Here is a 27,931-nt window from a genome sequence, read left to right as displayed (position 1 = left end):
TTCATTTAATGTATGAAGTGCTATAATGCTTTATTCAAAATAAGTAGAACAGAAAATGGCATGTTTTTGTCAAGACATTACAAATATAAACATTTGCATCAGTTTCAGGTAAAACATGATCCACTGCTTGACAGGATGCTGAAAAAAACAGTTTGTAATTTCAAGCTTTTTATTTTTGCATTGTTTAATAAATTGAGAAACGGTCCATTCTATTGACTGGTAGCATTTAAAATGTAAACCTCATCAATTTGAGCACATTTTTATAAAAACATGACTAAATCATTCCAGGATAACACAAATCACACCTTTTAAAACCAGTTGATCGCAGTACATTTTGTTTTATCTCTTGAATTATTCTTCGGATCATTGTCAGATTATCTCTCTATCATGTCTTACCTACAATAGGATTTTTTACGTTTGTTCAATTACAGCTTTCAATACTCTTGTAGCTCATTTAATTTAAATAAAAGCAACATTAGTACACAGCAGTAAAACAGAGCTGGGGAGACAAACCATGTGGCTCTCTCCTCCTGTTGTCATTTCACAGCCTCCAGCCTTCAACTCTGGGCCTTCAGACAGTCAACCACACATGCTGTATGATCTACTGCACATATTCTATGATGCCAAACCCCACAGCAGCGAGGTTAAATACAGTACAGCGGTTTCCGTTTCTCCTGGCAGAGTAGATGTGTCGCCGTTTGTTGAACCAAGATATTGATCAGCTGACATTAGGGCTGACCCGAATACATCTAAGCTTTGACCATTGCCATGGCAATCAACCTCTAAATCAGTACTTGAATGCTTTGTTGTTTTTGTATGTAATACAATACAAGTATGTTATAATAAAATATAAATCCCAAATTAGCCCATGAAATAAGGAATAATCCCACAACATTATTCATTATTCATATTTAACATGAATTATTATTAGTTATTCTCAGACGGATATCGCTGTTTGTTGTGTGGGTGCGTGTGTGTGTGTGTACAGTAGTGCGGCAGCAGCACTGAAACGGGAGATGGAGACAGACGGACAGAAGAACATGTCAGCCTGCTGCGCTGTACTGCGAAGCTTCGAAGCCCAAAAACTGGTATTCGGGACAGCCCTACCTGACATCAATCTGTAGTGTGCAGAGAACTTTAATTTCCAAGACTTTTTTTCACTTAATAAAGTGAAATAAAGTCAAATAATATATGAGCAGATCTGTCCATTTTTGCCCTATTTTCATAATAGCAGCGATTTATCCAGACAGAGGAGTGTAGATGCTCCTTTTTCACAAAAAAGTGCCAAACAGTCGAGACGGTCGTCCTGAAGTTGTTGTTTACCTGTTTAAGTCCGAGGTAGTTTTGACCAGCTTAATGTAGAATATCCAAACTGCATGTCTTCCACAGTCAGAGAGGTTGAATGACGGGCAGCACTTCAGCACAACGGCCTCTCACTTTCAGCTGAGCCAGGTGGTCGGCTCTCGTGGGTCCGATGTTCAGGATGGCAACTGACATTTTCCGATCACCTGCTGCCAGTAAAAACCTGTACGCTGAATATACCTTGTGAATAAAATAACAGAGAGAGACACCATTAAATACAAATGTCCAGAAGAATTGTGTTGAAAACTATTTTGACCAAAGTGCTTCGTTCATTTTTAAAAACCTACCTGTAACGATGACCCCACGACTAGCATCGCATCCGACTCCCGCAGTCTGTCGTGCACAAACTCAACCATCGCTTTGTTCACTGTGTCTCCAAAAAACGTGACCTCAGGCTTCAGTATCCCTCCACAGTCCTCACAGGAGGGAACTCTGAAGTGGAGGACCTGCTCGTCCTCTATGAAGACGTCACCGTCTGGAGCCACTTCGCTCGCCTTCGCTCCCCAGTCTGGGTTGAGTGCTACAAATCGCTTCTGGAGCTCCTCCCTCGCTGAGATGGCACCACAGCCGAGACACATCACCCTGAGGACACATACATTAACGTTTCCTCTTTAATTTACAATCAATTCATTTACATCTTAGTTGATAGACATGTGGACGGTGACTTTAAGGATCACTTTACCCAAATGACAAAACATAGATTATCCTCTCTTACCCCCCAGATGTGATGATAGATCGTTTTATTTGCCCAGGTTTAGAGATATCTGTCTATGATTCAATGAAGGTGAATGGGATTTCATTTGTGATGTTCACAGCATTTAAAAGGGACTGTTTGTTACTTTTTAAGCGTATAAATCTACCGGGTCGGTGTCCCATGCGCGCTCGCGTGTGGCTACGCTGTTCAGACTCAGACTCCAACACAAACTACACGGAAGCACCAAAACCACAAAGTTATATCTAGTGAAGCCCGTCTGTTAAACAGTGTTGGCCGCGGCTGGAGGACGCGGGGGAGACCGTAGCTTTGGTCTCCAGGGCCGGAGTCTCTGCTGTACTCTGCTCCTCTGCCGGCCTGCTTGCCTTCACTCACACACCGCGCTCGTTCTCGCTCCACCTCTAGACGTGCATGCGCGCTCACTCCACACTGCAAAAGAGTTCGTAGCTCTGAGAATATCTAGTGAATGCACAGTGGACGTTTGTGCAGAAATAAATGCTGCAGCTCCTCCAGACCAACAGAGGTTACCCGTGTCTTGTGAAGTGACGGGGCTCCGCAACGAGGAACGTTATCGTCTCCGACCGGGTGCCGGTGTCTCCCTGCGGGCACAGTCAGAGACGATAACGTTTCTCTTCCTGCTTCAGACCCGTAGCCTGAAGCAGGAAAAGCCAACACTAGGATCAGCACTGATTCATGGAGAGACCTCCGTCTGGTCAGCTAACATTACTGCCAAGCAGCTGAAATATAGAGTGATGTTGTGGTTTTAGCTGACGTGTGTCGCCTCGCTGTTTGGAGCGATGGTGGTTCATGTCTATGTAGAGCGAGCACAAGCGCGAGCCCGACGTTGACTTTCGTTGACTTAACGGCCACAGGTGTCGCTGTTAACAAGCATTTCTGAAAGTTACAAATAGTCCCTTTAAAGTTGGTGACATGTGCAGTATCAGTTCAAACTGCAGGTGTGGTAGGGCTGTTTGTGATGCACAGTGCGGTTACTTAAACTTACAGGATGAATAAAATCAATGTCTATTAGAACTATTAGAGCAGGTTCAGGGTGAATGTGTCAGGTGTTGTCTCACCTGTGGGTGCAGCCGTGGAGCTCTGTCAGTCTCTTGTGTCCTGCCTTTGAATGAAGAGCATCCACGTTCTGTGTGACCAGCCAGTGCAGCTTTCCTCTGTCCTCCCACCGCTGCAGGGCCTGGTGGGCTCCGTTGGGCTGAAGGGAGGAGAACTGAGGCCAGCCGGCAAAGTTCCTGGCCCAGTAGCGCTGCCGGGACTTGGCACTGCGGAGGAACTCAGCATGCTGCATGGGTCTCCTGTCGGTGCGAGCATACAGCCCGACCCCCTCAGAGCGGTAGTCCGGGATGCCGGACTCAGTGGAGAGTCCCGCGCCGCTGATCACAAACAGGCGCCTGGCTCGGGACACGAAGTCCTGCAGCAGCTCCAGGGAGAGGACATCAGTGGTGCTGCAGGGGGGGACGAAGCTCACCATGCCCGCAGGGACTGAGGACCTCCTCACTGGGGCTGAGGGCAGGCTGAGGATCCTCCGAGGTAGTCTCATCTACAGGGAGCAAGATAAAGTTGCAACAGTCACTGGGCTACTTTCCTATAGTTACTAAGCTGGCTAACAGCTGGGTAACGTTATAAAGTCAAACAGTAGCTATCTAACTGTGTTTACTAAGGTCTGTTATAGATACTGTACCTTGTCTGTGAGGTGCTGTGGTGCCTACAGGTCAACGGTAGTGTAACAACCAGAGGAGACAGCAGCTGCAGTGTTGGTTGAGTAACATGACAAACAGCTGATATAAGATAGGAACCTTTGTTACACTGACGGAAACAGGAAGTACAAGGTTTGATGTGACACCAAACACAGTCGCGCTGTAATTCTGTTTGATACAGTTATTATAACAATTTACTTTCATATATATATATATATATATATGTATACATATATATATATGTATATATATATATATATATATGTATACATATATATATATATATATATATATGTATATATATTGTGCCATAAAAAATAATAGATCAGTAAACGAATATAAATGTTGAAATATAAAGACAAATAATAAAATAATTAAATGCATTTTCATTTATTTGTTCATTTATGCCTGTATATATTTATTCATGTATTTTAAAAAATATATATATTTTTTTGTTTTGCTTATAAATTACGGTATTTTTATAAAAAAAGGATTGTATTTTTATTTAAAAAAAGGAATTAGCATATATATATATAAATATATATATATATATATAATTTAAATTTTTTTTACTGTTTTTTTCCAAGATCAAGATGTATGTTATACATACATCGTACACTATATGACAATGTATGTATAACAATCTTGATCTTGAAAAAAAACAGTAAAAAGTTTTTGTATATATGTATATATACATACAGATATATAAATTACTTTGTATATGTACCCCTGGTATGAGCAGCTTTTGCGTTTACATACTGTTAATGTACTCGTTTTCTTTACTCGTTTTTTTTTAAGATTGCCATAATGTTCAGTTTTACTTGACAAAATGTACTTTTTTTCCTGAAAAAATTAACAAATTTCTTTTATCATCACTGTATTTCTATTTATTTATTTTTACTCTGCAGCCATATAAAATCCATTTTCCTCTTGATGACAAATTGTAGCCCAAATTAATCAATATCTTCTATTTATAAAAGTTATTACCTAAACAGTGAACACAGACACAGGTAATATAGAAAAAGATGAATGAATACCTTTGCACCGACTTAACTGCATTACATACATTGTGTTACATAATTTATACAAAACAAAGTACAATGCAGTAGTTCTAGCTGTATTCAGCTGTGGTAAGTTTTCTTCCTGTGAAGAGATTGGATATGTTTTGTCACAGCCCAGCTCTAGAACTGTGACAAAGACGGGAGAGACGGGTAAACTTAACAAATAAAGTTATTTATTAACCAAAAAGTATTTAAAATAAGTCAAAAGAATGTACGAGAGGAATCTGAAGAGTCAGTGGTGTAGGGAGTGGATGTGTGAAAATGTGCTGCATGGGTGTCGTGTTGTAATGCCACAGATTACACTCCAAGGTCTGCAAACCTGGACAGAGAAAGCACAGAAACAGCAGAGGATCCAAACACAGAGGGGACGTCACAGTTTATTCAAACCAAAGCTTCAATCTCTGTAAACAAGTGTGGAGGTCCTTAATAAAATATGTGTAAAAATGTATACCCTCAGGGGTTGAGGCCATTTATTTCCGAGCTGCTGTAAGACTAATGAACAACAGTAATACGCATTGCTTTAATGACATCCCCATATATCATATGGTTCCCAGTCTCACACTCATTTTGATATGTATTAACAAATACAGTGATATAATTGGTGCATATAAAAATGTAACACATGGTTACATGTTCATATTCAACACACATTGATTTTACACCCGTATATTTATAAGTGTAGTTATGTCATCTCAACTATGTGTGAGGCTTTATGTTTGCACTTTATAGTGGCAGGAATTTGTTTTCAGGCCTAAAAATACAAAGCAAATGTGTTTTGTATTTTTGAAAGACATTCATTAAAAGTAATGACTGAGGAAGTTATAGTTGTTGAAAGGTTCATCACTTCAGTCAGGCAGCAGAGTTGTGACTTTAATCTGTAAACAGGATGATACCAGTGATGGTTTGCGGTCATCCGATATGGATGAAACAAGTTTGTGGATGAAGGGTCCATCAGAATATGCTGCACACGTCCTGATTACAAAACTCCAAGATATCTGTTGTAAGGAAAATACATGTAAACATTAGCAACATTGTCAACACGTGTGAGGGGATAGTTTGATTATATGTTTGACAATCAAGCCGGTGTATTTGATTACCGTCGTACCAGAGTGTGTGCAGTTGAAGGCAGCTTCCGCGTGACTGTAAAATTCCTCTCCGAGGATGGAGCGGTAGTCCAGGTGGCTCGTGTGGACCAAACACTGAGTTGCATCTTTGAACAGAAGATCACTTTCTCCGTATGGCTGAGACTCAAAGAGCTTGAACTCTGCATTTGGGTTGGCGGCCAAAGTTTCCTGCAAGATTAAAAAATGAGAAAATATGCACCTAAACTTTCCCCTTTTCCTTTCTGCAATGCCAAAGATCATATTTGTTCTAATTTCCATCAGTACAAACAAAAGCTGGAATCAAATGTCTGGTCAGATTTGCACTTGTGTACTTCGTCTCTGATCAGATAGTTTCTGACTCTCAGGAGGAAAATAAATTGTAAGGCTGTTACAGAGTGAGAGAACTTGAAACATACGCTACTCTTGAGGACTTGAAGATGCAGCAGTATCTATATAGTCTACATAGGGTGTAGGGGGAAAACCTGATTTAAAACACTCCCATTTAATAAACAAAAATCTGTTCACATAATCTGACCTGTGACTTCATGAGGAAGTCGTACACTCGCGCCGTGAGCACCGGCCGCGTCATGATGGTGTTCGGTGGGATGACTCCGAGGTTACAGCTCTCCCACTCTGACAACGGCGCCCGACTACCATCACCACACAGCAGCTCATAGTCTGATGACGTCCACCCATCGGCCCAACCGGTGGAACTCAAACCTACAACAGGTACGACAAGACAAAGGCATAATGTAACATAATACACAGTACATGTTAGCGTCAGTGTGTTTGTGTGTGTCAAAACTTCATCTTGGAATATCTCACTGAGGATGTTGGCCAGAAGGTTGTGTTGCTCGAGGAAGGCCACCTCTCCGTAGCTTTTCCCACTGGGATCTCCAACCAGACACCTGTGAACGATGTGTAAAGGATTAAAGGGTCAGCTCAGCCAAGTTACATAAAGGTATTTACTCAGTGGAGATTTTATTTGCTCATGGTTTCAGATATTGGTCTGTAAACAAATCAATTGTATTGGGTTGGTGGCAAAACTGGAAGATAAAAACCAGGAGAAATAAAAAAGCAAAACTATCTTAATGGCTGGATACCACAAGAGATAAGCGAGTTTCATAAAAACTCTTTAAATGCTCCACACCAACAATCACAGATGAACAGAAAGCTCTAGTTCAGGTTCAGGTAAGCCACTGCGCATACCTTAATGCCCCCATGTTGCCATAGTAACGCTCATTGTGGTTGTCAGCGCAGCGTTTGGTGGCGGCCTCCCCTGTGCCTCCGAGACACACTTTACACAGATTCCCCTGAGAGCCAGGAAGACAGCCTTTCCAAAACACGTCGTTGTACACTGAGGAAACACAAAGTGGCAAAAAGCAGCAGCACTTTGTTGAGGATAATACGTTTAAAATACCAACAGCAGAAAGTGTAAAGGTCAAAAGGTCACAGCACACAGATTAGAGATATAACATGAAGAGGACTGCCAGTGTAACTATAAAGTTCTGGTTCAGTAAAGCGTTTTATGCAGGACTCCGTCTGAATGATTGGAAACGGTACCTTGGTTTGGATCACAGGAGCTGCTGTTGTGCTCCAGGCTCAACGTGTGCCTGTGTGGCAGCAGCCAGCCCGCCGGGCTGTACATGTGGCCGTGACAGGAGCGCCGACCTCCCAGGTTCCCGATGAATACGTTTTTGCTGGAGCGCTTTGCCACCGCCACGCCAACCACTGAGGGCAACACTGAGGAGAGAGACGGTGGCGGTTTGTTAATGTAAAGACAACAATCACATCAGATACTGAGATTATTGCCAGTTGTTTGTTTGCTGTGCCGTCATACCGTCTGCCTCTAAGTGGGTTGATCCCTCAGCAGGCACACATTTTCCTCCTGAGAGTCAGAGAACACAGTGAGAACAGATCAATGGTTTTAATCAACGTCTGCAGCTAATGTAATGATAATTCATTATTCAGTTTATAAAATGTCAAAACATCGTGAAAAACCTTGGTTAGAAAATTGCAGAAATAACTTCAACTGATGATTGGGTTTACCTCAATTGAAATATCTTATTGAAGAAAAGAGTAACTTTCTCCACAACACAGCAACAGGACAAGTTTGAGAAAATATAGGAAAGTTGTATAATTACACCCATCATTTTAAATTAGGTATTTTCATTTTATTTTTTCATATTATTATTATTATTATTATTATTATTATTATTATAATATTTTTGTTATTATTTTATTGTTACTTTTATTTTAATTCCTATGCATTTGTATTATCATTTACAATACTACTACTACTACTACTACTACTACAAATAATAATAATAATAATAATAATAATAATAATAATAATAATATCCAAATGAAAGTGAATAAAAAAAGAAAGAAAATAGTAGGAACAATTGAAATAAATTAAATCACATTTTCCCAGAGCCTATGATAAGGTCTTCAAATTTCATGTTTTGTCCAACCAACAGTCCAAAACTCAAAGATATTCAATTCACACTGACATTAAAACAGAAAAAGCTAATCTTTTTGAATTTTTGCTTCATAAATTAAGCAACCTTGTTGTAAAAAAAAACCAACTTCTGTCAATCTCTTACGTATTAGATGAAGCTACTAATTGTTCCAGGAATATTAAAGGTAGGGTAGGTAGTGCTGTTCAAATATATTTTTTGTTACATTTGTTGAAATTCTCATTACATCCCGTCAGCAATCAATAAATCAATAAATAAAAAGTGGCTTTGGAGGGAGGCCTGAAGCGACGGACTGTCAGTGTTGCCGACTTGGCGACTTTCTCTCTAGATTTAGGGACTTTTGGAACTAGTGCTGCTACTTTCATTGAAAAAGAGTTGGCAACACCGGGCTCAGTTTTTCTGTTGGATCATTTTTCAAATCTATTGTAGTCCTGATAGTTTCTCAACATTACCGACCCTACCTTTAATGAAGACCATTAGTCAATAATAAACAGTAGAAAACATTGTGAGTAAATGTATTTTGAGAATGTAAACAGTCTTACCATAATATTCGGTAACTACGGGGACAAGACCACATTTTCCTGCAATGAAAGAGTGAGTTGCATCCAGCGAGACGGCGTCCACCTCGTCCCTCTGTAGGGAGAGGACACAGGTTGTGGGACAAGTGTGATAAAACTTTAATATCCCAAGATCCTGTGATTCATCCTACTTGAATGACTTACCTTAATTTTCTCGATACAGTCGCGCATTGAGACCGCTCTGACACACACCAGCGGGTCTGACTTTATGCTGAGAGCCCACTGCTCACATTTCGTCTGCTCTGCGTGGCTAATGCAGCACCATCGCACCACACTGTCCTCCAGTGAACTTCCTGCACACATACAAGTTCAACGAGGTCATAAAATCACAGCTAGTCTGTTTTGAATATAAAAAAATGAACAGTGTGGATAAGCACCTTCATGTCCAAGACCTTTGAGGAGTGCCACATAGTCCAGCCCCAGCACCTGACTGACATCCATGTCATCTGGCAGAACAGCAAGTTTATCTGTCACATCTTTGAAGAGAAGGTCGTTTTCTCCAAAAGAAGATGAGTTGAAGAGTTGGAAGCGCTGCCTCTCTCGTCCTCGTTGGCCAAACAGCATCTAAACATCAATAAATAATAATAATCCTTTAAGAATCTTCTATTTCGGGTAAACAGACATGTCACCTTGAAACAAAGTGTGTGATATTTGTGGGTAAAAGTAGGAAAAGAAAACAATTGAATAAGAAAAAAAGTACCTGCACTGTCACTAGAAATTTGCGAGCAATCTTGCGAAAGTTAATTCTGGTGACCATGCCGCCTCCCGGACCACGTCCCAGATTACAGGTTCTGTAGTGGCTGAGAGGAGCTTGTGAGCCGTCTGTGCACAGCAGCCTGAACTCATCTCCATCCCTGTCTGAGAGAACAGACAGAATATGAAAAGAAAGCAGATGTTAATCCTTAAAAGAGGAAGTTTGATCCTGTAAATCAGCAGGATGTTGTGTAGCTAGTTAAAGGGGGCGGCATCTAGTGGTGTGGTTGCAGATTGCAAACGACTGAAGCTTCTCCCGTGTGACAAGTGTGTAGCAGAACTAATGCAAAAGGCTCTCTATAGAGCCGGTGTTTGGTTTGTCTGTTCTGTTCCTTTAATAACACCTGTTATGTTCTAAATGTATTCCACTGAACTGATTTTAAACTGGATGTTATTTTATATTATTCATTCTATAAAAGCAAATATTTTTCTAATATTTGTTGTCATACAAGACATAGTGATCCTGGAATTTTAGATATTTAGGTCAACATTTGTACTTGTACTGTACTACTATCACTTAGAATGGCAGATGCTGGACATTTAATCATTTATCCATTACTTTCAGCTTTTCAACTTCTCTGTGTACCAGAAAATACAATCCTTACTGTATAATCGGTAGAAATTCACTGTTTAGAAGCACCACTGTCTGATATTAACTGCTTATTATAATGCCTGTATTCATTAAATGTGTTTCTGAGTTCTTATCTAGAGATGCACTACTGACCTCGCTGCCTCTGTATAACTATGACAATGTAATTGCTAAGTGTGAAGAAACTGTCTTGTGCATAATCAGCAAGGAGACTCTGTGTACCGAGCATATCAGAATATGTACCAAAATGTATTAAGCCACATTATTATGTATTGTCTGATAACAATGCTGAGATCAAGTTACACACATCAAGTATTAGAATATTTGTATTATTATTTACTTATTTATTCTATTAATGTGAATTTTTATTCGCCTGGTCCTCGTGTGAGTCAATATGTACGGGGCCACCCGAGGTGCCAGTGTGCATCTCAGCCCGAGTTATTTATGTATTTATTTATCTATTGTCTCTGACATACTGCTGATTGCTACTGTCTGTGAGTTTGTGTGTATGGTCTGGGTAGATTGTAAAACTGAATTGCCCTTCTGGGATAAATAAAATTGTCTGAATCTGAATCAAGTGGCCTCGATATCTGTTGACGTTGCTTTCACAGTCCGATACTGTTGAAGAGTGTGGATTGCCCGCCTGCAAGTGTGATAAATAAATCTTGGAAAGAGACTCTTTTTGCGAGCCTTTGTTAAGGAAATTTCCACCACAATCTGCTTGATGCAAACTAGAACTCTCAGAAGCAGCAGGTGGTGTTCAGGTGTTAAAGCTGACTCAGGTTGGTGGTAAACTGTGTAGTCATCCTATTATAGCTGGTAGTTTATTGGTTATTGTGACAATGAATATGCTAAAGATCAGCCTCAAACTTATCTAAAATCCTTTTTGTGTGTTTATTTTCCTCCTAAACAGAAATGTGTGGATGTACAACATACCTGGTGGCCGAAGGGTTTAAGATATGTCATTTCAACGTCCCCAGTTTGAGTCCAGACAGGGATTTCTCTCTCCTTATATTTCCTACTACTGTCTGTCTATTTAATAAAGGAAATACTATAGATGTCTATTAGAAGACAGCTTACCTTCAATACTCTCAAGAGCTAAATGGTCCACAAATGCAACATCTCCTGCTCCACTCCTGAGACATCTGTGACAGAGCCAAATAGGCAATACAGGAAATCCATTTCTATGCTGTTTTGACAGTCTACATGTACATGTTTGAAATATGTGCATAGTTTATTGATTCTTTGTTGAGTCTGACCTGAGGGCTCCATGACTGTTGTAGAAGGGCTCACTGTGGGACGTTTCGCAGTGGTAATTCTTCTGGCGAATGTAAGACTTCTGGCCTTGGCACAGAGAGCACAGAGGTGGCGCCATGGCAGCAGCTCCAGGAACACAGCTGGCACTAAAAAAGGCACTGACGTCTGCTCCAGAGGAGAAAAACAAGTCGGGGGAACCATAAAACCAGAGGCGCAGAAATGCCTAAATAGAAAACAGAAAGAAGAAAACCTCCACATTGTACTGTTTTCACTGGCTGCAGAGTGTAATCTCATCACCCTGACTGAGTGGCCGCTCCTTCGACCAGCTCAGGTAGTTACGGGACAGCAGGAAGCCAAGTGGGAGACTCCATCCAGCCGTCCATCGAACCCCACTGTGACAGCTCCTGAGGCCCTGCAGGGACCGAATGTCCAAACTGTGGTTTCTCACCACAGCTACAGACAGTATACAGCCTCCTGCAGGACTCAAACAGATACACAGACAGGCTTACTGACTCACATACTTACAGCTACAGAGACATGCTGGAGTGTCTCAGAAATCTGAAGGAAACCTACCGTCACTGTATATCTCCTTTGCTATGACAACGAGGCCAAACTGCTTCACAGCAGAATAGACTTCTCCTGCATCTAACGTCACTATATCAGCACGATTCGCCTGAAACAAAGAATTAACACAGTGAGTGTTAATAGTACAAGTGCTAGCTCAAAGATACTATAGTTGATCACGGATGGGTTTTCAGCTCTCTGAGACATCACTAAAGAAAACATAGTTATTAATATTATATTCCATTTCTGCCCATAGATCCCCCTAATTGTTACACACTGTTCCTTCAAGAAAACATTAACCGTCAATGGCTTCTTCCTGCTTTTGATATTTTCTCCCAACCCACATACCAACCTCTGTCAACAGGTTATCATCAAGAATAGAGCCAAACCAATAAATATGCTGGGTATCGGTGTATATGGTGGCTGATAAGAAACAAGAAATTGCAGTGAGAACATGCCAAAGCTGTGTTTGAGGTAATTTAGAAGCAGCTCATCTCCACTCCCATCACATGGTCTGTCCATCAGGGAGCACTGACAAGTTTCAACTTTAAAATGGCCTGTTCAGTAGCCTGCATACTGCCGTCACAATGCTTTAATACCAAATATAAGGGACCCTGAGCAGAAAGTTTATGTTAAAAACATTAATATTGGCCGATTTATCATTATCTGATTTTTTTGAAAACTCTCGTACCGATATCGGCCTCAAAAAAGCAGTATCAGTCCAGAACTGTTTGACCCTATTCATTGTTGCAGAGAGCTTTATAACCCCTGACCTGATCTGCCCATCTCAAAAACATTGAGAGAGTATTTGATTAAAAGCATTTCAACATCAATCTGTTTTCTATACGTCTATTCTCTTTTCCAACTCAGGTTTTCATTTTCAATTAATTAATCAAGGGCAGTTTTCTTTGAGTAAAAATGATTTAATGATAGTTGCTACAGTGACTTATTTGTCCATTGCACACCTTTTTGCCTGATTGCAACCAGAGCTAAAGTTATGACATTACATTAAAAGTGGAGGATGGCTCACCCTGATCCTCTCGATGCAGTCAGTCGTGCTGGACGCTCGTATGCATGAGAGTCTGGCGAAAGCTGCCACAGCAGCTGGCGGCAGCACCGCCACCAGAGCTTTAGCGAGGTCTGCACACTTCCTCTGTTCAGGATCCGACACTGTGCACCACCGCATCTTCTTAGCTGACATGTCAGGATCAGATCAACGAAAAGTTAATCAGAAGATGAACATACATTTTGTACAGAATGTTATTTGTCAACTTAATGCATATTTCAGTAAGGTGCAGAAAATTAAAAAAAACTTTGCATTTTGTTAACCTGTGTAATGATTGTGCAAAATGTATAATGTTTAAATTAGTTTTTAATAATGTCCACAAAAAGCTCCAAAAAGAGGGCAACCTTGACCGCAACAACCAAAACTCAACATCTACAAAAGAACAAAAAGACTTTGAACATTCAACAACACAATGAGAGTGAATATGAACATAAACATAACATAAAATAACTTAACAATGACGGTAAATAAACTAGTTCAGTAACATCACTCACCGCTGGTGCAGCAGACAAAGATGAAAAGGAGCAAAATGGCATATAGTCCTCTCATTCTGCCTGTTGTAGATCAAAGACTCAGTCAAATGTGTTTTATGTAGTCTGCAGAGCTCAGCAGACAGATGTCCTTTCTGTTAGTCTGAAAGCCCTGAACGCATTAGAGGCACTGGTACTAACGGATAAATAGAAAGCCTATTGTGCAAGGGGCAGCTCCTCTGAAAACAGTAAAGTGACTTTCTGCACACATATGGAAAATATTTAGCACCATCTGTCACAAGGACGACCCCTATCCAACGCTTTCACAGATTGTAGGTGTAGATGTAGCAGTGAAAGCTGCTGTAAGGAACTTGGCTTCAACACTTTTGGATTTGCTCCACTTTAAGACAGTTTACATGATATTCAACAGGAATAAAAAAAGGAATATGTGGATATCAATATATCAGTTTTTTCCTCACCAGCTGAGTAGAAGTATAAATGTCCAATCTTAAATCTTTATCAGCTGGTGAACAATTTTCTCTTTCGATTTCTCGCATCAGTCTTCGTGTTACTTTAAGAAATGTGATCCAAGCAACAACAGTCCAAACCATCAGCAGGTGTGATCACTTCAGTGTGTGAGGCACTATTTCCTGTCATGTTGTAAACACAGAGCGATCCGTTTCCATCTCCTCTGTTCTCCGATGGAGAAAAGAAACTCCTGAAGCCTGGAGGGACGTCTGTAAACGCTGGATCCTCTCTGCATGTAGCAGCATTGTTGGTTTCCGTTTTGCCAGTTCAGTGGACAGTCTGTCGATGCGCTCCTCCAACTGTCAACATCAAAAAACATCGACTGTGACACAAGTAAAGTTAGTGTCAGTGATTTCCTACCGCTTCCCCTCATGTGACCTCTGATTGCTGACTTTTTAACAGCCGATGAATTATTGTTGAAACAACACCTCTAAAGAATGCATGCAAAGTTTAACCCATCAGTTTGAGTAATTTGGGTAGTCACCTTTAAGTAACTTTCCTCATGATCAGCACCTCACAAGCTCCGTCTCTCTCCGTAATAAAAGAAACTCGTACTAGTTAAATGTATTTCCTCTGATCATACGGTAGAACTGCATTCATCCTGGCTCAATTCTTCTTTTCACTCTGGTCAAAGTGTCTGGATACAACTTTTATTTTTCTCTTAGCGGTTAAAGCGGTTAAACACTTTGCATAAAGATGTTGAACTAGTATAGATGGTTTAGATAAGAATGCACTTAAAATATATATATTTGGAAAAAAAACAAAGACACAATTGATTAAAGGGCAGGTCCATTATTTTTGAGGTTTTTAAATCCTCTGTAGCTTCCCAGTGGTGTTCCTTATGTATTCAAAGCCAAACATTAAAATTTTGGGCAAATTTTGCATATTTTAGCGTCAAAATGCTATTTTCCCTTCAAGCCCTTCTAAAAACTTTTTCCTAAGTGAGCGGATGTAAGTTTCTGCATGATGACACTGCTACATGTACAGTATATATACAGCCTTATAGTCATGGTTTATTAACGTTACATACAGCAACTTAGATGGTGGTCGGCACGCTTCTAGTTTGGCACGGAAGCTGAGCAATGTACTGCTGTGTGTTAGTTTAAAGCCAAAAGTTACACAATAACACAAACTAACTAACCGATCCATGCAGCGGTAGACCAGCAACTCCTGTGTTCTGTGAGTTAAAATGACTGTTAGCTGGTCTGGTAGCTTTGAATAGAGTGATATAACGGCTTCAGTCCTCCATTGGAAGGGACTGTCTGATGGCGAGGTAAAGCGGTGGAAATATTCTAAATATAGCGTACACTGATATTGATTTTTTTAGGTGGCTGAAATACATTTTTCTGCTGCTCCCGCACACAGCCTCTTTACCTCGCCGTCAAACAGCCCTTTTCTTCGGCGACCTGAAGCCGGTATATCGCTCTCTTCAAAGCCACCAGACTACATTCACAAAAAAAGTAATTTGACCTCGCAGAACGCGGGAGTATACATACAACCCCACTTCACAAAATCCAAACTAACGCTTTCAGTTATTTCCAAACTTTGCACAGCTAACTTTGACTCAGCTAGTGCTAGAGTTCACAATATTCATAACCTTATTGATTAGCTTACTTTGGTAACCTACGTCACTGCTTTTCACTAAAGGCTGAGTGAGCGTTTCCATTTGAAAAGAGCGTAGATGGACCTGCAATTTAATGTTCTCTAAACTCAACAGTGACATTTGGAGATTTGGGAGTGCAATAACTAAATCAGAAGTGTATCTTTAACAAACAGTATATCAATCATCAATACAGTATCATCTCTAAAGTGTAAACTGCAAATTTAAGAACCATGCGAGTGCAGATAATTCTTCCCTTGTGCGGTCGCACTGTTTGCATTTATAAGAGTTGTTTCCGGTTTAATATAAAACAATGACAGAATGATCTCATCTTCTTACCTCCTTCAACTCTTCACAAACGTCATTTTTTTCCATTTCTTCGTCCTTTCCACTGGTCTGCAGCCAGCTTTGTAACACCTCTTTTAGTTGTTGCCATGCCCTGAGTCGACAGACACACAATCAAACATTACTAGGAACTGTGATCTGTGATCTGTGAGAAGAACGTGAGAAGAACGGATCTGTTGTCACAGATTTCGTACCGGAGCTGCTTCCTGTCCTGTTGATATGTCATCATGTCCACCTGAATGCTGAGCAGTTCTCTGGTCAGATCTGAAGTTGGATCATCTTCCACAGTTTCTTCACTGGATGCTCTCTGACGTACGTCTGGAAGAAGCACAATAAAAAAAGGTTGATTAAATCTTAGCTATTGTGATGTTCTGCATAATCCAAGCTAGACAATCATGTTTTTTTAATAGTGAATTAAAACAATAACCCACACTGGGAAAGAAAAGTGCAGGTATCATACCTGAATGAGCCGAAGAGTGTTGTTTAAGGGACGGGACAAACTGATGAGGAGGCACCAGACCTGAGCTGTTAGTCTGCAAAGCAAACGTTATAACCCAAGTCAAGTTATTTAATTTAGCTTTGAATGCATTTCTGATATCTGTCGAAGTCAAACAGGTGATTCTCACCGTATCTTTGGTTGCAGTGGTCATGAAAGCAGAGGGGGGTAAAAGAACGTCTTGGTTTTGGGTTTCCTGACATTCAGAGGGTGACACATTAGATATGATGATGCTCTGACGTGTGGAGGACGTGACAGGATGGAGGCAGGACGACGCAAAACGATGGCCTTCCTGTGAAGGACGACTGAGCTGCGAGGGGTTTGGAGCTGCGTCAGCGCTGGTGACGGTAGTCTGCTTTTGGGTGCTAGGAAAAAAAAAGAGGAAAAGCTTTTATCAGTGCCTTCTGCTGAGTGAGAAACATGATGTTTCAATTTAAGCTAATTTCTAATTTGAAAAACATGTCTAGTATTAAAAAGTGTAGAAAAAAACTTTACTTTATATTCAGTGGATACTCAAACAGTTCCTCGCAGCGTCGTGGCTGACGTCGAGGCGTATGGCTGAGTGATCTGCAAAAAAATGAAAAACTCTATAAGACTGAGTCAAAGTGTTGAACACAGATTTGCAGCCTGTGAGGAGCTCAGACTCACAGCGTGTTAAACACTCCATCTTCAGCTTCCTGCTCCTCCTCTACACTCTTCAATCCAGGTGTAGTCAAACAGAAGGTCACGCTCTTTTTCGGCGGTTGCGCTTTGACCTCTTGCTCTCTTCGTGGTTTACACAGCGCCCGCTGCTTCCACCGCATCGCACAACGCTTCACCACTCTCTGGAGATGTCGTGACCTCTGCAGGTTACAGGCAGAGACTTGATGAAATGATGTTAAAATTTAATGTCTGAAGTGACACAAAGTCGACAAACACCCACCTGCTCTTGGCTGTGCTGCGTTAGGCTCGTCGTGAGATCGTTCATGTGAGCGGCGTAGGTGAGGATGCACGTCACGCCCTCCCTCAGCAGCTGGTCTCTGTAGACCTCAGCAGCTCTGGCTGCCTGCTCTTGTTGTCTGCGATGCTCTGTGACCCAAAGCCTCCATCCACACAACACCTGCAGCAGATTCACAAAACAACATCAGGACCACGTGAGCACCAGTTCTACAATTCAGTGCTCAGTTTTGCAGCGGGAGAAGGATGTGTAGGCGAGTGTTACCTTGGCCTGAAGAGAGAGGGACCAGTGCCAGAGCGCCCGCTCCGTCTGCTTAGCTTCTCTCCGTCTGTGCTGCAGCTGTTTGCAGGAAGGAAACCAAAGTCACGGCCAGTTGAACTAAATCAAACTACATATATCGGTCTGGCCGTCTGACCTTGTTCCATTTAGAGAGCTGGACAATTAGTAGCACAACAAACAACATCATGCCAATAAAACACGGCCACTTCTCTCTCTTTCCCTCTCTACCTCTGGCTGAAATTATCCATTTTAAAGGGGTACAAGAGTGATTTTATGATTCCATAAAGTTAAAGGACATGTGACAGACCATTTTTTAAAAGACAGAGAGGTCGAGATATCCTGACTTTTAGTCTCTAGTATGGTTCAAGCTAAAAAAGCAAACACTTTACAAAGCTCCTCCAGAGCCAGAGAAGACATTATACAACTGTTTTTAGTGGCTGAGTTGTGCTCTTCATGGCAAGTACAGCGATCTTTATGTGTAAAATCAGTAGCGTTTAAGTGTCTAAAAGTGTTCAGCGTGTAAAAAATAAACAAACCTTCGTTTTCCACTGTTCGAAGTACGTTTGGTACATCTTTAACCTCAGCAAAAGCAGCCCCCGTCGTTTCATTACCTATGAAATAATCACATTTTAAAAAAACTTGTGTCGAGAAGTAAACAGTTCGACTTTATATAACAGTTAAGGGATAATGAAGTTACTACCTTATTTTTCTGATACTGGTAGTGATGCTTGTTCCAGGCTTTCAGTGCTGTAGAAAGGAGTTTGGAGTTGTGGTGCTGCCTGGCTTTTTCCATGCATATCCTCTCTCTCCGAGCCTCCCTGGTCTGCTTCCTCCACTCTCTAAAAGACCGCAGCAGCAGCACTAAACACAGAGAACATCAAGATATAAAGTGTAGAACAATTCAGGTACATGTGCCTAATCGTGACAGTATAATAATATGTGAGGTGGAACACTATGAAAGCAGTGATACAACAGTCAAAAGTAGAGGACGATGGCTCTCATTTGTCTGGGACATAAAATAAATTGTATATAATAATTTATTTTTGAAAAGAAAATCAAGATTTGTTTGTAATGAATTTTTAAAAATCCTGAAGATTCAAACTTAATTTTGATAACAGTTTTCTTGGGTCTGTATCATTTGGGTTTCCTTGTGTGAGGGTCTTTCTTCATTACAGCCTGTGTTGTATTGTGTATCCTCTTGGAAAGTTGGCCAATCAGTTGTCAGCAGTATGACTTCCACCTCTTCTTAACTGGACGTGATGCGAATGAGCGAACTTCAGATTGTTTCAGTTTTTCCTAATGAAGACGTCCTAACCTGCTCCGTGCGTCAGCTAACAGGCAAAGCGACGTGTCACTTGTTTAAAAGACCGCTTGACGTAGCTCCATTTATGTGAAGTTTCATGCACCTCCAATTTTCATTGGTCAAAATCGACACTGAGAGTAACTGACAGTTAATCAATGTATGTTTATGTAACAGACTGTGACATATGTACTGTACATGAATTAATCGCCAAATATTGTTATTGATTAATTGGATTGAGTAATTTTTTAAGGAAAAAAAAGTAAAATTTCTCTGATTTTACATGAATATTATCTGGTTTCTTTACTCTTCTATGACAGTAAACTGAATATCTTTGAGTTGTGGACAAAACAAGATATTTGAGGACGTCATCTTGGGCTTTGGGAAGCACTGATCGACATTTTTCACCAATTTCTAACATTTTATTGACCAAATAACTAATCGATTAATCAAGAAAAAAATCAACAGATTAATCAACAATGAGAATAATCATTAGTTGCAGCCCTACAAAATGATTTTACATAAAAAACTTGATCTGCTAACAGAAAATAAATATTGAACTGGTCTTCATACTGCTTGTGGTCACTGTAGGGAGATATGTTGTTACCTTGATTTATGGACATCTGAGCCTTGTTGACTGCTTCCCTCTGCTGGCGGCGCTTTGACACTGCACGTGTTGTTGCTTCTCTCCAAGCAAGAAATACCTGGACAGATTTAGTGCAAAGACAGCAATAAACAAAAGCTCTCACAAAGGAATAACTATTATAGTTTTGCATATGATGGCTGCTTTATAACCTTAAGCTGAAGGAAAAGCTGAAAGTGATCCTGTGCCCGTTGCTCTGTGAGCCTGACCTCCGTCAACAGCACCGCCTTCTCCCTCCAAACACACAGAACTGTCCTGGAGAGACATTATAGAGACAGAGGAGATAGAGCGGACTTGAATCATTCAGACGGAGAAAATGGGAGCAGAAGTCAGATCTTGTAAAAGAATGTACATATGAATTTGTGTTCAATACCTGAGGAAGGTGTGTTTTCGCTGCCTGTAAAGTTCCTCTGCATGACCGTAGATCTGACACATCTGTAGGTGGTGTTTCTGTGAATGAAGCAGCCAACAGTGTATCAGCTTTTACTCCAACCTTAAGAAACCATGCGACTACAAATGCTGATGTACCTTCCAGGCCGCAAACGTGCATTTGAGGAGTTTAACTTCATGGTAACGCTGCATCTGCTCCAGTCTGCTTTTCTTCACTCTTTGGCTCTGAACAAACTGGAAAAAAAAAACACACCTGAAACTGATATCTGTACATCTGATTTGTGTTGCCATCTGCAGCACTGCTTCCTTGATTTTCTTAAAAATATGAACAGACATATTGGATTATAAACACACAGGAGCTGTGTTCCAATCATTAGTTTTAAATGAGACGCATATGTAGGTCTTGGAATACTGGACAAACTAAAAAGAGGAGAACGGTTTCCAAGTTTCCTTCTACAAGTTTCCAGACCTAATCAGGCCGGTTTCTGTATTTCTTTCAACCTTGAGCCAAAAGAACAGATGCCTATCAGATATTATGTGAACAGATGTTGTGCAAACTGGACAGAACAAATAACTAGGGCTGGGCATTATGGCCAAAATCTTCTATCCCGATATTGGTAATTTGAAATCTATATATCTATAATATATATCACAATATGGCATGTTTTCTGGCAATTCAATAAATAAATATTCTATATGAAATAACCAAATGGTAAAGTCTATTTTTGTATACTCCTGTGTGAATTAAATACTCAACAAATTAAGAGTTCTGAGTATTTTCTTAATTAACATGATTTTCAGGGGAAATTAAAAATATTTTTTATTTTATATTTCTATTTATTTTTACTTTTTTTCTCTGTTATTATTTCATTTTTCTAGTTATTTACTTTTCTTATTTAGTTTAATTTATTACTATTTTTTTCAAGTTATGTTCTACATTTGATAGATGACTTTTGCCATGTCTACAAAAACCCAATAAAAATATTTGAAAGAGAAGAGAACAAATATTTCCAGCTATACAGTGACTATGTTTACCTGCATGCACACAAATACAGAGTCATAAGATTAAGACAGTATATTAAAATAATGTAAAGTGTGATGTGAAAACAAAACTGCAATCTTAAAATGATTTTCCCTCAAAATATTTCACAGCAGATTTTCTGAGAAATTAGAGTTAGTATGTGCCTGTTATTATGAATTTAGATGTATTTGTGTATCACGATATCTCAATACTACAGACATACCTTTTTCCATTTTTCCACAGCCCATCTCGTGCACCACAGGTCACCCTGATGACAAGCCTGCTGCTCTCGGTTTCTCCTGACATGCAAACGGATGTGTTCAAAAATATGTGTGAGCCAACAGACAAGCAAGTTACACTCTGCTCTACTCAAACACTTCTGCAGCACTCAGGTTGCTTCACCTGTCTCGTATCTCAGCGCTGTTGTCCTTCCACTGTGTAATCGTCTTGTGGAGAAGTCTGTGCTGGTACAGATGGTCTGAAGACATCTGTTTCTCCTCTTCATCGATCCGCTGCTCTGTGCGTTGTCTCCAGCGAGTCCAGGCTCTCTGCAAGTGGCAGCGCTCCTCCTGTAGGATTGCCTGATAACAGCGAGTTATCTGTCAGTAGCTGATACACACCTACACGCAGTAGTTTCTATTTACCGCTGACTTACCATCCGCTCAGAAAGATCCTGCTCCTTGTGTTTCTCGGATTGTTCCCACCAGGTGTAAAACACCAACGTGTACTGACGCTGCCTGATAACACAGTGATCAAACAAATCATGCAGAGGCAACAGACAGGTCAGCTCTGCTTGGTTTGGAAATGAATCACAGCACAAATACAAATGGGGGGGTAGAGAACTCACCGGTTATAGACGTCTGCCTTGTCTCTCCTCTGTTTATGAAGTCTTCTCTGCAGAGTAAACTCAACCCACGAGTCGAAACACCGAGGCAACGTGCGTTCAGCGAACCAAACGTCCGCACCATGCTCCAATTCCTGCAGAAAAACATGATGTTTTTGAGTTTGTAATTAAACTTTATGTAAGAGTTAGGGTCACACAGACATCACTCACATTTTCATCAACTGTTTGCCTACATTTTTAATTAACTTATAAACTTTTATTTTATGTGTCCTTATCTCTTAAAAATACCTGCATGCGTCTCTGCTCAGCAAGTTTCTCTCTCCAGTAGTGATAACAGCTGCTCAACAGGGATGTGCTGCAAAGAGAACAAATTTATATCCAAATCATGCAAACAGGAAACAACTTCATATGAAATATGCAACATGTTTGTAGCTTGGATGCTACAACATAAAGAAATTAACATATTTTTTTCCACTCAAACAAATGTAAATAAAAGCACCTGTGATTAGTCCGTGCCATTTCTGATAAGGGTTGAAAGCTCCTGTCTTCAGCCTCCTCCAGACGGTCCTGCCACAGCCTCCAATACCTGCATGTCATCTAAGAAAAACACTAGTTAAAACTTTAGAAAACGTTACTTAACACATGTTATTGACATTGTAGTATTAGGATGTCAATTACAGTCTGATGATACTGTTGGACAGCCATGTTGTTGTCCAATCGGTGTGTTTGGTTCCGGATGGCGTTGAGAGAAAGTCCCTCCAGTCCAGCGCGCTGCAACAAGAACACACAGTGGTCAACACATTGAATGATCGCACACTCTCAGGTTGCTTACTCTACTCTTCATCTTACCAGTAGATGATGATGATGATGTTGACTTGCGATCCTGTTTCGTTCAGCCTCGTCTCTGCACAACGTCACATCTACTGACAAGCTCAGGAATCAAACTGTACTGACACTTATTACTATCCCTCAGTGGACTGTGTTTAACTTTATTAGAATCATCACATACATACAGGTACACATAAACTGTATATGTATACTGTACTTAAGTGGATTGAATGGGTCGTCCTTTAACCACAAGGTTGGCCGTAGGGGCTTAGCTTGGGAACTGGATGGTCGTGTTTCAAGTGCCCGTACGGACCATTACAGACTACAGGATTGGTAGCTGGAGAGATGCCAGTTCACCTCCTGGGCACTGCTGGGGTCCCCTTGAACAAGGCACTGGACCCCCAAACCGCTCCCCGCACGCCATATAGTAGTTGCCCACTGCTCCTAATACTAGGATGGTTAAATAAAGACTAAAGAGAGTACATTTTGCTGTGTGCTATGTACACAAACAACGTGTGACAAAAAAAAAGCTGATTTACTGATTTATATTTAAATTTTTTTTGAGTGAGACACTGAATGCTAAGTTGCTTCCTGGGCGCTTTACAGCAGCCCGCTGCTCCTTAAATGCTTAGGATGGGTTAAATGCATAGGTCAAATTTCATGTATGAATGTACCTGTTACTGTATGTGTATGATGATTCTAATAAATTTAAGTTTTAAGTTTGATACTGTAGTTGGTTGAAAATGAAAATGTTTATTTTATGTTTGGATCAGGATACAAGCTCTCCAGCGCTCCAGTGCTCTGCGCTGAGTGATCCGTATTGCCAAATGCCCTGCAGCTTGCAAAAGATCCTCTTCGCTCCATTTACAATGCAACGCACTGCTCCATTTACTCCAACACATCACCACCAGGCGGAGATCGCAGGCACGCTGAGCCACAGCTAAAAAAAACAACAACAATCAGAAAAGGGAAATATAAGAGAAACTTTAGTAATCGGGCTTAAAAATGAAAACATGAGATGAATAGAATGAATGAGCTTGCGGCTTATAATTAATGAAGAATCACCTTGTGACTTTTTCTTGGTTTGGCGAGAAGACACATAACTTTCCCAACAATGTAATGTTTTTCTTTTCAGTCTGAGGACGAAGTGAAGTGCAGCTTTGGATTCTTTCTCTTTCTGGCAACAAGCAGCTGTGTACATTTCTTTCCACTGAAGCCAAGTCTTCAAAAAAACATCGCCACACAGAACACAAAGGACGGAGATCAGCATTCATCACACATAATGTTGACAACATATGATTCATTGGATTATGCCTTTACCCTGCTCTGTAAAGTCAGCGCCTTCTGTTTCAGGGCTTGATCCTCTAAAGTGTGAAGGTCTTTATGCTGCTGCAGCCGAGTTCGCCACAAGCTCCACGCTGAACTGCACAGGTGAAAAAAAAACACAACAGTGTTAAAACCAAGAATCCACTAAGCATTATAAGTGTAGGTCCGATTTGTAAATACAATGATCTTACCGCAGGGCTGCGAGTCTGTTCTGCTCGAGGGCAGATTCACGCATTCTCTTCTTCATTCGCCTCATTTCTGTGAAAACTTCCCATCGTTCCCAAACCAGACGCATCCGTTGCCTGTCAGCTAGTTAAGGAAATAATAATGACAATGTGATATCTAACAAAACATAAGGCTTAATCGTTAAATATACTCTCATCGTATGTGCCAAAATCATACCAAATGATTGAGCATTTTGGACTTTGCTCTTCTTTTCCCTGTTCGATGACACAAATGTTCGCCAGCTATGGAATGCCAGATTATACAGATAATACCTGTAAAACACAAAATACATCATTAGCAGACACAACCACTATCTGTGACCAGCTCAGGGATTCTCAAAGTGGGACCCGTGGCTCTCTGCCAGTGAAACGTTTTCAGATTCATTCATTTAAATTATCACGATATATGTATTTTTTTTAACAAATATTTTAATTTTTAAATCTACAGTGTAATAGTTCATATATATTACATTATAATCTAACAAATCTATAACTCTCAGAATCTGTAAATACTTTTAATACATGTCTGTCTCTTGTATTGTTCTTTCACATAACCATCAAATTATTCCAAGGGGCATACATGAGGGGTTCCCCAGTATATTCTCTATCCTGTAAGGGGTCTTTGGCTGAAAATAGATTGAGAACCTCTTGACCAGCTAACGGAGGTACAGCAGTGTATCATGTTGCGACAGCTGTGGCTCAGGAGGTCCACTAACTACATGTAACTGGAAGATCGGCGGTTCGATCCCCGGCTCCTCCAGTCCGCATGTTAAACTGTCTTTGGGCAAGATACTAAACCCCAAATTGCTCCCGAAGGCTGTGCCATCGGTGTCTGAATGAGCATTTAGATTAGATCCTGATTGGCAGGTTGACACCTTGCATGGCAGCCTCTGCCATCACTGTATGAATGTGTAAATGCCGACATAGTAGCGTAAAAGCGCTCTGAGTGGTTGGAAGACTAGATAAAGACTACATAACGCAAGTTCACGTACCTGTAGTGACACTCTGCCCGCATTGTAAGACTCCACTCCCTCCTGGACGTCCACCAGTCGTCTCTCCATCCTTCAAAGGCCCGTCTCAAAACCACGCTGTTATAGTGGGACCTGCAACATGTAATATATTCCCCCTTTCACAGCAGCCATTTGGACATGTCACGGTAGGGTAAACACAGGTGTAATTAATAATGTCAATTATGACCTTGTTCCATTTAGGTGGGCCAGGGTCTGGGACCAAAATTAATTTGATCAGTTACACCTGTGTTTACAATGCTATGACATGTCAAAAAGACTGCTTTGAAAAGCGCCCATTCCCTTCGATTAGAGAACTCAGGGCAAACAGACTGTGACTCAAGCTTTAAAAGATAAAAACATTCTTATTTGAATTACTCCAGTTTGCAATAATGAGTGTAACATGTTACTTGGCTTTATGAGGAAGAACTCGGCCAAACGTGTTCTGCATCCATATCTTGAGGAACTTCCTGGCCAGGTGCCTGCAGTGGTTGAAACAGTTAGACTCAGTTATAAATAAGATAAGATAAGATGAACCTTTATTAATACCCGGAGGGAAATTCAGGTGTCAAAGCAGCAACATCAGCAAACATCAGCAAACAGAGTGAAACACAGGAGAGGTACAGGCATACAAAATGATAAAAACAATAGAGATATAGAAGATACAGAGTGAATGGGTGAACATAGTGTGTGCAGTCCGTCAATAAATACATGTAGTATGTACAATAAATAAATGTAGTGTGTACATATGTGCAGTCTATAAAGTGATATATAGGATGCATAGTGTAAAGTAAGTGTAAGGTGTGCCAGTGGTTAGAGTCCCAGATGTTTGCAGATAGTGCATGTTTAAAGTTCTTAAAGTCCTCATAGTTGTCATATGGGGGTCAGTCTTGTTTGTGGAGCCTGATGGCTACCAGCATGAAGGACTGACCCAGTTATAAATGATTAGATTAAAGTGGTAATACAGTGAGTTAAGTGTCTCAGCACCTTATTCTCAGCTCCTTGAGTCTTCCACCTCTGTTCCAGCTGTATCCAACTCTGTAAGGGATCTTTCTGAAGTGGACTTGTTTCCTATCACCAGCAGAATCGACCCTGCTGGGTCGAGGTCTAACTGGATCCAGCTTCCTGGTGTTCCTCTGCATGGTACTACTACTAGTGTCCAGAACGGTAGCACCATGACGTCACATGTTCCAGATGGTCGTCACGGCAACAGGTAACGTTCCACACCGCGCTGAGTTCAGCTTGTTGTGGTCGTTAAATGTGTCTCTCTGACGTTTTCAACACTGTTTAATAATATTTTTCTTTCTGAAACTGAGGCGATAATTATACAACTTTATTCTCTATACACTAGTTTTAGTTGTGATGTATATTTATTCTCGTTGTGAGGTGCACAGTACGAACCGTCAACAGTCAGGAGTACACCGAACACCACTCAAACCCGGGGTCCTTCCAGAGGAGTGGCTGCTCGTTATGTGAGACCTACACAGCCCGGGAGGGCGGGGTCTGACATGTTCACAAAGAAAACAGTGTCATCGCCATAGAAGCTGCAGGATATGTCAGTGCATGTCACAGCCTCAGAGACAACCACAACCACAACACATAATAGATGTAACTCACACTCTGCCTTTTATTTACTCCTCTACTACATGTTTTATTTTGTTCTTTTTTTACATTTATCCTTTGATATTGGAATATATTGTTATTAATTGTTTTTTATTTGTTTGTTTGTTTTATTGACACAACAAACAGGAATTACTTCTTTATTGTTCTCTTACATGTTCTTTTTAAATACCTATATATTGTAATTTGCTTAATGAATTGTATACATGTATATATATGTTTTTGTTTTTTTGTTGTTTTTTACATTTATCTTTTGATATTGCAATATATTGTTAATAATTGTTTTGTATTTGTTTGTTTGTTTTATTGACACAACATACATTAATTACTTCTTCATTGTTTTCTTTCATTTACATGCATGCTCTTTTTAAATATCTATATATTGTAATTTGCTTAATGAATTGTTTATATGTATATATATATATATATATATATATATATATACATGTTTTTGTTTTTATTTTGGTCCTAATTTTATTTTTATTTATTATTGAATTGACGCTTTGGCAATATTGTTTCACCTGACAGTCATGATCAATAAAGCAAATTGAATTGAATAGATAGATAGATAGATAGATAGATAGATAGATAGATAGATAGATAGATATTGTATGAATTGTTTTTTATTTGTTTGTTTGTTTTATTGACACAACAAACATTAATTACTTCTTCATTGTTTTCTTTCATTTACATGCATGTTCTTTTTAAATATCTATATATTGTAATTTGCTTAATGAATTGTATATATATATATGTATATATATATATATATATATATATATATATATATATATATATATATATATGTTCTTGTTTTTATTTTTATTTATTAT

At 40.1% G+C, this 27,931-nt stretch overlaps 2 protein-coding genes across 3 annotated transcripts; both read right to left on the bottom strand.

Annotated features, from left to right (window-relative positions):
• Positions 1-127: 127 nt before the first annotated feature.
• On the bottom strand, positions 128-13,872 carry LOC141774046 (NAD-dependent protein lipoamidase sirtuin-4, mitochondrial-like). 2 transcript variants are annotated; one of them, XM_074646356.1, is made up of 18 exons: positions 13,735-13,872; positions 13,205-13,368; positions 12,184-12,283; positions 11,908-12,084; positions 11,613-11,775; positions 11,434-11,498; positions 9,712-9,869; positions 9,389-9,575; positions 9,156-9,304; positions 8,976-9,066; positions 7,794-7,841; positions 7,517-7,696; positions 7,163-7,310; positions 6,779-6,861; positions 6,489-6,673; positions 3,151-3,632; positions 1,650-1,944; positions 128-1,542 (listed from the first exon to the last, which is right to left on the bottom strand). In XM_074646356.1, exons 1-18 carry the CDS (start codon positions 13,787-13,789, stop codon positions 1,390-1,392), a joined length of 2,883 nt encoding a protein of 960 aa, XP_074502457.1. In that variant the 5' UTR covers positions 13,790-13,872; the 3' UTR covers positions 128-1,389. The 2 variants fall into 2 exon arrangements, with proteins under 2 accessions (XP_074502457.1, XP_074502465.1); XM_074646364.1 differs by lacking the exons at positions 6,489-6,673; positions 6,779-6,861; positions 7,163-7,310; ... (10 more) ...; positions 13,205-13,368; positions 13,735-13,872 and adding an exon at positions 3,774-3,934.
• On the bottom strand, positions 13,531-27,090 carry sfi1 (SFI1 centrin binding protein). Its single transcript, XM_074646283.1, has 32 exons — positions 26,880-27,090; positions 26,466-26,789; positions 25,889-25,960; positions 25,464-25,574; positions 24,650-24,744; positions 24,439-24,556; positions 24,242-24,344; positions 23,987-24,143; positions 23,700-23,861; positions 22,943-23,013; positions 22,772-22,864; positions 22,593-22,690; positions 22,382-22,448; positions 22,097-22,227; positions 21,905-21,986; positions 21,652-21,830; positions 21,473-21,548; positions 20,367-20,462; positions 20,212-20,288; positions 19,991-20,093; positions 19,803-19,899; positions 18,596-18,756; positions 18,432-18,506; positions 17,881-17,955; positions 17,602-17,778; positions 17,328-17,521; positions 17,175-17,246; positions 16,810-17,044; positions 16,644-16,716; positions 16,378-16,501; positions 16,178-16,277; positions 13,531-14,537 (listed from the first exon to the last, which is right to left on the bottom strand). The coding sequence occupies exons 2-32, from the start codon at positions 26,618-26,620 to the stop codon at positions 14,364-14,366; spliced, it is 3,603 nt and encodes a 1,200-aa protein (XP_074502384.1). The 5' UTR covers positions 26,621-26,789; positions 26,880-27,090; the 3' UTR covers positions 13,531-14,363.
• Between the last annotated feature and the right edge of the window lie 841 nt (positions 27,091-27,931).

This window comes from Sebastes fasciatus, chromosome 1 (assembly GCF_043250625.1).
Source record: "Sebastes fasciatus isolate fSebFas1 chromosome 1, fSebFas1.pri, whole genome shotgun sequence".
In the NCBI taxonomy this organism is placed as follows: Eukaryota; Metazoa; Chordata; class Actinopteri; order Perciformes; family Sebastidae; genus Sebastes; species Sebastes fasciatus.
This window is presented reverse-complemented; position numbering and strand designations above follow the sequence as displayed.

Coding starts and splice junctions, on each gene's coding strand:
- LOC141774046 (XM_074646356.1), bottom strand. CDS start 13,789: ATGAGAGGACTATATGCCATTTTGCTCCTTTTCATCTTTGTCTGCTGC. Junction 13,369..13,734: donor CTTTGTCTGCTGCACCAGCG/GTGAGTGATGTT, acceptor CTGACATGTCAG/CTAAGAAGATGCGGTGGTGC. Junction 6,862..7,162: donor GGCAACATGGGGGCATTAAG/GTATGCGCAGTG, acceptor CATCGTTCACAG/GTGTCTGGTTGGAGATCCCA.
- sfi1 (XM_074646283.1), bottom strand. CDS start 26,620: ATGCAGAGGAACACCAGGAAGCTGGATCCAGTTAGACCTCGACCCAGC. Junction 19,900..19,990: donor AGCTTTTCCTTCAGCTTAAG/GTTATAAAGCAG, acceptor AAATCTGTCCAG/GTATTTCTTGCTTGGAGAGA. Junction 18,757..19,802: donor TCAGATGTCCATAAATCAAG/GTAACAACATAT, acceptor CTCTGTGTTTAG/TGCTGCTGCTGCGGTCTTTT.